Source organism: Lactuca virosa, chromosome 7 (genome assembly GCF_052849685.1).
Source record: "Lactuca virosa cultivar CGN04683 chromosome 7, Lactuca_virosa_CGN04683_v6, whole genome shotgun sequence".
NCBI lineage: Eukaryota > Viridiplantae > Streptophyta > Magnoliopsida > Asterales > Asteraceae > Lactuca > Lactuca virosa.
This window is the reverse complement of record NC_136432.1, coordinates 148,903,028-148,913,194: the sequence shown is the minus strand read 5'-3', so window position 1 is coordinate 148,913,194 and position 10,167 is coordinate 148,903,028. Positions and strand designations below refer to the sequence as shown.

The 10,167-nt window shown below is 44.1% G+C and overlaps 1 protein-coding gene across 1 annotated transcript; it reads left to right on the top strand.

The window, feature by feature from the left end:
* The first annotated feature begins 7,010 nt into the window (after window positions 1-7,010).
* LOC145127220 (uncharacterized) lies at window positions 7,011-7,565 on the top strand. The gene has a single exon (XM_079062449.1). The coding sequence runs from the start codon at window positions 7,011-7,013 to the stop codon at window positions 7,563-7,565; it is 555 nt and encodes a 184-aa protein (XP_078918575.1).
* Window positions 7,566-10,167: the final 2,602 nt, after the last annotated feature.

Genomic DNA, 10,167 nt, shown 5'->3' with positions numbered 1-10,167 from the left:
AAATACTTTTGTTTTGTTGTACTTATGATATTGTTTCTGATATTTATGTATACTTGTATACTTCTTATAAAATACTTAAATTTTAAAAGTATACTTTTAGTTCAGAGCACTTCGGCCCCTTAGTGTTTATAGTTTTATACCATGTAAGGTTCGGTATACTTAGTTCACTATAAACAAGAGCTCTGATACCAATCGGTCACACCCCCAAACCGGAACGGCGGAAACGTTCGGGGGTGGATGATGTCATATGTAGTATCACAAAAATTGCATCATAGTAATAATAGTAAAAACAACCATTACATTAAATACATATATGAAAAGGTGTTTACATCTGTTTGATTCTTTTTTTATACATCAAAAGTATAATCAAAAGAAAAAGATGTTACTCTATACGCTCCATCTTCTCAAAACTCCGGGAGGTACCTGTCTACTGATTTCTTAAGAATACAAGCAGTTTTGAAAGAGTATCAGCATAAAGCGGGTGAGTTCATAAGCGATGTTTTTGTAATGAAAACCTGTTGATGACTCTGTAAAAATGTTCGCATGTTTCAAAGAAAATCCAATATTTTCTTTAGTAAAAGTGTGATAATATCAGTTCCATCTATGACCACTTAGTTCATGCTAGCCATGTATAAACCAATATCGAACAGACAGTTGATTATGTGGATCTGCCCTAAGCCCACAACCAAACAAGGAACAGGAAATGAGGCGGAAACCACACATTCCACAGTCTATCGAGTATTCTCCATACGTAGCCCTCATGCTTAAACTAAGGAATTATAGATTTATTATGAATGTTTGTTATTGTGTCCTGTTGTAGTATAGGAAGACATTAGTTTGCATGTCTGGTTACTATCAATCGTAGTATGCGTGTATTCTTGTACAAAAACCTTTGTATAGTATGTTCTGTTTGAAAACCCTGACTACCACCAGTATGTATAGTATATTCTGTATGAAAACCCCTGGCTACCACTAGTATCTATAGTAGTTTTATTCTTTAAAATAAAACTAACGAAGAATGAAATCCCGTAAAGAAATGGTTAGTTTATACTATTGTGAGTCGTATAACTATGCTTGATATGACCTAGTGACCTTTACGACGTTCTTCAAGTGTCGGTTAAATGACATTTGTCACCCCAGGCATGCCTGCCTAACTGTAGCTAGCAGTTCAGGTGTGGGATTGTCAGTCCCGAATAGATCTATTCACAAATCTCACGCTCTCTCTCCAGGAGACTCTGGTTATACTATGATAGGATTTAACATGTACCCCGAAGGGTACAATCGAAGTGTTGTCTCACAATCCTGTATTAACTAGTTTACGCGTGGTTCTGTATTGTTCTGTTGTATTTGAATCTGTCGTATACTGTATAAGGTAATAATTATACTTCAAAAATTTTTAAATGTTTTACTCTTGTAGTAATGTATATCATAAAGTAAATATGTCATAATTTATATGTTTACCCATTTATGTAATCTGAATCGGTAAAAGCTGTGTATTGAATTCCCCAAACTATACCCATTGTAGCTTCCTTGAAATGTTATGTACTTGGTTTGTAAATCGTTCTGAAAGTTATGCAATTATGTTTCCAAAATAAAAGTGTCCCTTATGCTCAACATAGTACAAAAGGGATAAAATATCTAAATATTTTATAAAACATGGAAATTGGTTGACTCGTTAAAACCTTTTTTTTTAGTTCACAAAATCATTTGTGTTTGGCTTGTATTCCCCCCCCCCCCCCTGAAAACATTTAAAATCATAAAAGCGTAGAGGTATGAACTCATTGTTAGTTGCGTACAAGCGTCGAATCAACGAACTGGATTGAAGACCCTCGAGTTGTAGTGTGTGGCACTTAACGGAATCCTAATAACAATTAAATACATATATGTATCTAAATTAGCCATTTCGTTAGATAAAGTGTTAGAAAAACACTTGCTTTCAGTTAAGGAATGTTACCGGGACTTGATTGAATCGAGGAAAGTGTGTTTTCAGTCTAATGTACCACTTAGAAAGTGTTTACGGCCGTGAATGGGGTTTACGGACGTGAAGGGAGTTGACGGTCGTGAACAATTTACGGCCGTGAACTGCCTCTTGAAGGGTTTACGGCCTTTGAAGGTTTGAAGTGTGTACGGTCGTAAACTGGTGTACGGTCAATGAAGATTTGCAGATTTGAAGGGTGTACGGACGTACACTCAAGAACAAGGATGCTGGATTCGATGAAAAACGTGTTCTAGATGCTCCAAATCAACTCCTAATGACAATTCTCGATGATATTCAGAAGGATAAGCGTGTTTATGGGGTGTACGGTCAAGAATTTAGAGAGAGGAGAGAGTGTTCGGCCAGAAAAGTGTAAATGAGGGGTACGGTCTCGTATTTATAAGGGTTTTCGTGGTCGGTGGTGGGGTCCACCTGACGTTGGCTGTAAACGAGTGTACGGCCGTACACGGGTTTACGGCCGTAAACTCACTTAGGCCGAAAACCCTTTGATTTTGAAAGAAGATACGGGTTTTTCGCGCGGTTTTGTTTTTGACTCGTATATAAATTTAATTATATAAAACTAGATGATTTTTTAAACCAAGAAGTTTGACGGGAAATTAATAAAATTCAAATTTTATTAACGGAAATCGGTTAATGGCAACGGAAAAAGGTTCGGGTTGTCACATAATTCCATCTGGGATCCTGGATACACTTTAGGATCTTGACATGTGTATGTGCGTGTGTGTGTGTGTATATATATATATATATATATATATATATATATATATATATATATATATATATATATATATATATAGGTTTACGTTCATTTGAGACCATGTTAATTTTGTTAGACCGTGAGACGCAATTTAAAAATAAATTTAAAATGAAAAATAAAAGGAAAAATTCGAAAATAATTTTGTTTAATTATTATTTTCATCATTTTATTTACCCAAAAATAAATAAATAAAGATTACCGTTTTTTTTTTGAAAATTACGTGAAATATTCTAATAGAATATTACATTGTAAATATTCTAATGTGATTTTTAGAATGTTATAATATTTTAGTATTCTACTAGATTTTGTTTAAAATTTTCTAAAATTCTACTAGAATATTTTATAGATATTTCAAAAAAACGATAATTTTTTATTTTTTTTAATTTTTTTTGAAAAATATAAATGACAAAAATAATATTTAAAAAAAATTGAAAATCTTCAATTATTTTTTATTTTAAAAATGTTTTTTTTTCTATAAAATGAGTGGCAAGGAATGCGTCTCCCCGTCTCATAAAATATAGTGGTCTCATATGAATCTAACCCATATATATATATATATATATATATATATATATATATATATATATATATATATATATATATATATATATATATATATATATATATATGACGCGCCCCTCAGAGCGGGCTAGAAACAAGCGAGTCGCGGCAGAGCGCTTCTAGCGAAGGAGTCGACCCAGCAACCTGGGTAGCTCCAAGCCCCCGCGCAGCGATTGCGTAGAATGCTCGCCCTCGCCAAGAATTGTCTTTTAGCTACAGTCCAAAGACAACGGCTTTAGGCGACAAAGCGTCCAGACAGAGCACAATCGCCTGAACCAATTGGAGGCGGGGACACGAACGTGGAGCAGAGCCTCCAATGAGGACGACAGATCTTGTCGGGACCGCAGTCCCTGTCCCTGTACGAACCGAGGAGCATCCTCACTATAAAAGGACTAACACTTGATCCAGCCAAGGTAAGTGAACACAACTCCAATGAGGACGACGGATCCTGTCGGGACCACAGTCCCTGTCCCCGTACGGACCGAGGAGGATCCTCACTATAAAAGGACTAACACTCAGTTCGGCCGAGGTAAGTGAACACAACTCCAGTCACGAATTACCATATTCTCTCACACTCTTTAGACTAACTTGACCGTCGGAGCGTCTTTCCGGGAGCTCCTCCCGGACGACGACTGACATCCATTTCTCTTGTGTGACCTCTCAGGTTCCGCCGTGAAGGAGCTCTTCCACATAGCTGGTGGTTTGGGACCTGGTCGCATCATTTGGCACCATCCGTTTGTGTGACAACAGATACGCAAACCCTTTCCCATTTTACTACCTTCCACAACCACGCATGGCGGAGAAAGCGACGAGCGAGCCGTCGGAACAACCGCACATCCCCATACGCCCGATGGGACCTGTGGGGACGGAAGACACTCCGGCAGCCCCATTTCCCGACAACCAAACACCAATCTTCGGTGCGCCGTCGTTAATCGGAAATCCGAGGCCAAATCTCAACGCAACACCTGCTCCAAGTGGTCCGCTGCCGCAAGCTCTGGTGACTGTACCACCAGACTCGCTATTAAACCTCATCACCACAGCTGTGCAAACCGCCCCGCCTTAATCCCGACCAATACCAACCGTTACACACTTAACCCCACCCCGATTTTTAGGGAAACAATAGGTTTACGGGACGAGACAGACGACCGACACGATGCTTCAGACCCTTCATTAGAGACGATAGGCGAGGGAGACAGACAGAAGTCTACGCAGTCGACGAAAAGCCAGCAGCGAAAGGTACTAAAACACGATACTGCGAGTACCACAAGAGTAGGACACACGATACAATCAATTGCGCGGTCTTAAAACGGGAAATCGAAGAGAAACAGTTAAAACGCAACGTAATAAAGATCGCCAAAAGCTTGAGAGCTAAGTTCGACGCAGATAACCCAAAGACACTGCCAGGAAACCAGAACGCAAGTTGGAGATATTGGCAATCCACCACAAAAGGGGAGAGTGGAGCACGGGGAACAAACGGGCGGCGTCGCAGAAACGACACAAGGATTAACATTCCCCAGGAACGACCCAATCCCAGCTGGGTCTATCTGGAACGTGATAGTTCACCGGGAATACATCGACACCGGGAACTCGGCAGACATCATTTACGAACACAGTTTCCGACGCCTGCCGAGCGAGTGGAAAGAAGGACTGAAGCCCGCCACAGACCAACTCAGAGGGTCACGAGGCACAGCCTATGGCCATTATGTACGATCCATTTACCGTTCACACTAGTCAGCCACGACAAAACTAGGAAGCGAACCGTCCTGGTAGACTTTGTAGTTGTACAACACCCGTCGGAACACAACATCATACTGGGGCGACCGGCCCTATTAAGATTTGGAGCATTCCCATCACCAATCCACGGGATGGTTAAGTTTAGCACCAGTCAAGGACCAGGAACGATCTTGGCCACACCCCCGAAGGACCTTAAATGTTATGAGATTATGCAACCAAGACACATTTCAGCCGAAGCCAAAAGACCAAAGCCAGACCCGTCAGACGGAGGGGAAGTGATCAACAGGGGGCATCCAAACCAGCGAGTGATGGTAGGAGTGGCCCTCCCTGCAAAAACAAGGGAGGCACTGGTCCAGCTACTACGAAAATACAAGCACGCGTTCGCATGGAAACCCACAGACATGGTAGGGGTCGATAGAGAGATCATAGAACACAAGCTGATGATAAAGCTGGGGACCAAGGAAATAAAGCAGAAGAAACAGGTCCAAGGTGGGGATCGAAACAAAGCGATCAATGTGGAGGTAGCGAAACTGACTAGCGCCGGAATCCTTAGAGAAGCAATTTTCCCAACATGGATCGCCAACCCGGTAATCGTGAGGAAACACGACGGCAGTTGGCGAATGTGCATCGACTACTCAGACCTAAATAAGGCATGCCCAAAAGATTGCTATCCACTTCCCGAAATAGATCAGAAAGTAGAATCCCTGCAAGGATTCCGGTGGAAGTGCTTCCCCGACGCGTACAAAGGATATCACCAGATCCTGATGAGCGCAAACGACGAGGAGAAAACAGCCTTTTACACGGACCATGGCACTTTCTGTTACACCAAAATGCCATTCAGACTGAAGAACGCTGGGGCAATTTACCAGCGGGTTGTCGATTCCCTATTCGCCAACCAAATCGGACGAAATATCGAGGTTTATGTTGACGATATGGTTATAAAAATCCTAGACAAGAATATGTTGTTGCGAGATATCGAGGAAACGCTACGAACATTGGAAAAGGCCAGGATGAAATTGAATCCCGCCAAATGCACTTTCGGGGTCGAAGAAGGTCAGTTTTTGGGGTACTATGTCACGAAAGAAGGCATCCAACCGAGCCCAACCAAGGTGAACGGGCTCGAAGAAACACCCTCGCCCGACACGATGAGAGACGCATGGTCTAAACGGGAAGCTAACGACACTCAGTCGATTCATTTCCAAGTCAGCCGAAAAAGCCATGCTGCTATTCAACACGCTCAAAGGGTGCATAGAGAAAAACAACTTCAGATGGACGACAGAGTCCGAGGAGGCGCTACAAAGAATAAAAAAGGTACTGCATACATTACCAACCCTGGCTAGCCCGATACCCGGGGAGGTGCTGCAAGTATATTTGTCCACGTCAAGAGACACAATCTCGTCAGCACTAGCAGTCGACAGAGAGGGGCGCCAACTACCAGTCTACTTTGTGAGTCGGGCCCTGCAGGGTCCAGAGATGAATTACCCTATCATTGAAAAACTGGTACTCGCCCTAGTATATGCAGCGCAAAGGCTCCGCCGATACTTCCAGGCCCACCAAATACAAGTCTTGACCAACTGCCCGATCAAACAAGTACTCCTAAAGCCGGAGACATCAGGGCGACTTGCGAAATGGGCCATAGAGCTAGGAGAACACGATATCACATACCACCCCATGGTAAGCATCAAAGGATAAGCTTTAGCGGATTTCTTACTCGAAATCCCGGGAGAACTTCAGCGAGAAATGGATGAATCGGACAGGCAGGAACATTCAGGAGGAGCGCCCGACCAACAATGGACTCTCTATATGGATGGGGCCTCCAGCAAATAGGGGTCGGGCACCGGACTAATCTTAACCAGCCCCACAGGAGAGGAAGTCAGGTATGCCTTGCGTTTCGACTTCCACACATCTAACAACGAGGCAGAATATGAAGCTCTGCTGGCCGGTCTCAGGCTAGCAGTAAAGATGGGAGCAGAAAGAGATGTGGCCTTGACCGACTCGCGCCTAGCACCCAACCAAGTATCAAGAGAGTTTGAGGAAAAAGACAAACGAATGGAGAGGTATGTCAAAGCGATACAACGGATCACTGGTACTCTAAAAAGCTTCACGATAAAGCAAATCTCAAGAGGAAACAATAGGCGAGCAGACGCTCTCAGCAAGTTGGCGTCAACATGCTTTGGGCACCTATCAAAGGAGGTGCTGGTGGAAGTGCTAAAAGAGAGGAACATTGGCGAGCGGCAAGTTGATTCCCTATCAGTGGCCCAACCAAATTGGATGACGCCCATCATGGACTATCTCCAGCACGGCATACTCCCGGATGATCACGGAGAAGCTCGGAAGACAAGGGTGCGAGCCCCCCAGTACGCGATGCTCAAGGGAACGTTGTATAGGAAATGCTACACAGCCCCATGGCTCAAATGCATCGACAACACAACGGGGAAACAAGCGCTGAAGGAAGCCCATGCAGGGTCGGATGGAGCTTATGAAGGAGCGTGGGCACTCACAGGCAAAGTACTGTGAATGGGCCTTTACTGGCCAGGAATACACCAAGACGCCATCGAGTTAACGCGAACCTGTGTAGAATTCCAGACCTTCGCACCAACACAAGAGGCGCCACCATCCAAGATGACTAGCATACTTAGCACTTGGCCTTTCTATCAATGCGGAATCGACATAGTGGGCCCCTTCCCAGAAGCACCGGGGAAAGTAAAATTTCTATTCGTGGCAGTCGACTACTTCACCAAGTGGATAGAAGTAGAACCGTTGGCCTGTATCACAGGAAGGCAGATAATCAAGTTCGTATGGAAGAACATCTTAACCAGATTCGGGACGCCTAGGGTCCTAATTAGCGATAACGGCTTACAGTTTGTAGAGAATCCCTTTAAGGATTGGTGCCGAGAAAGGGGAATAGAGCAGAGATTCACATCCGTGGCACACCCCCAGGCCAACAGACAAACGGAAGTATCCAACAGAACCTTGCTCCAGCGAATCAAAAAACGGCTAGGCACAACAAAAGGCAACTGGGTAGACGAATTACCGGAAGTCCTCTGGTCATACCGGACCACACCAAGGAATAGTACAAAAGAGACGCCGTTATGCTTGGCTTACGGAGCAGAAGCAATGCTACCGATAGAAATGATGATAGGATCGATACGGACGGAGTGCTGCCATGAACAAGAAAATAGCGAAGGACTAAGGGAAATTTTGGATCTCTTAGAAGAGCGGCGCGAGCGCTCGAGCATGCGCCAGGCCGCCTACAAAAAGGTGACAGAGAGATATTACAACCAACGCGTGAAAAATAAGGCGTTTCGGGTTGGAAATTACGTCATGCGAAGGAAAGAAGTTAGCCATACGCAACCCCGGGGGAAATTAGGCCAAACATAGGAAGGCCCATACAAAATAATCAAAGCACACCGCAACGGATCATACTCCCTCGAAACTACAGAAGGAAGGCAGATTCCCAGGACATGGAACGCAAGAAATTTGAGGAAGTTTCACATCTGAAGAAAGAAAGAGTCCCTATGCAGAAGGGAAGACAGAGGCACACCACGAGCAAACTCGAAACACCCTAAATAGTTGGGAGGAAGTGAAAGATACCTTGTGGCTGGGCTGATCACCCGGGTCAACAGATGGACCCTTAGAGCAGTCCAATAGGGAATCGTTGTATGAAACAACTATGTATTAAAGTTGCAAATATATGAAAACACGCATTGTCTTTTGTATGAAATGCATAGCATAGAGGATACTTAGTGAATCCAAGATGCACAACACACACGCATGCACGGACATATATATATATATATATATATATATATATATATATATATATATATATATATATATATATATATATATATGAAAAAGGAAAAGAAAGTCAACCTACATAGCAGGTTTGCAATAATCGACATAAAAGCATTAACGCAAAAGCACCCCAAAACAAGTGACATTGTTCGGTACACCAAAAGCCTCAAAGGCCATAAAGCAACACAGGAGCCCTAAAGGCGATAATACAACTGAAACAAAAGTCTTAATAACACTTTTCATGCTCCAGAGGAGCAGCCACAAACAACCTTACACGACACCGCCAAAATCACCACCACCCGCACCGCCACCGCCAGCGCCAACATCAACACCGCCAGCACCGCCTTCAACAACACTGCCTGCCCCCACGCCCAACACACCTGCAACCTCTTCATCCTCATCAAATGCACACAATGCCCTTACTTCATCCATACCCAACTGACCTAGCCCACGCAAACCTGCAAAGTCAAGAGTCGCGAAAGCCAATAAAGCGTCCTCCAACGCTGAAGAATGACTAGACCGGGAATCGCTGGCCGAAGGATCATACGTCCCAACATCAACTTGAGCCTTCAAATTCGCCCCGCCAGACTCCTCCCCAGCGACGAAGGCAGCATAGCGGATTCGACTGATGCCACCTGTAAATTCGGGATGCTCAAGAAGTTTATCCATTATGCGCACAAAACCAACTTGAAGGAGCCAACTACGATCTCCCCTCAACACCTCCAATTCTCGTTCACGATCAGCAAGATCTCGCTCCAAAATCTCATTCTGAATCATCAAGCCTTCATTGGCCTGAGTTAGAGACTCCACCTGCCCCTCCAAAACACCACGCACATCGTCGAATATCGTTTTCCATGACACCAAAGACTTGTTCTCGCATTCCAACCGACTAACGGTAGCACTCAGATCTGACACTTTACCTTTCAAATCAGCCTCACTTTCAATAAGGGATGAATGAAGGCGCTCTACTTCATCAAACCGTTGCACGCGACGAGATCCAGCGGCCAGATACGTCATGGCCTGTGCAGCGGCATATGCAAGATTATGAGCCAGAACAGCGTTGCTCAGAGCATCCATGTCATTCACGGTGGCCGAAGGAAGAGCATGGCGTGTGAAATCCAATGCCACAGTCCGCACAGACAGGCGAGAGTCCGGCCCTAGACTCCATCTCGGCGTAAACACAAGCGCCACAGCAGTAGGACTACCCCCCGAAGTCGGAGAACTAGCGTTAACATCTGAATAAATAGGAACAACGGGCTGATGAAACGCCCCCTTAACACCCTTCGACTGTTGCGTGTCATCATCGGGTATCACCAACACA

Bases quoted from the DNA above. Each gene is read 5' to 3' on its own strand.
- LOC145127220 (XM_079062449.1), top strand. From the start codon at position 7,011: ATGGGAGCAGAAAGAGATGTGGCCTTGACCGACTCGCGCCTAGCACCC.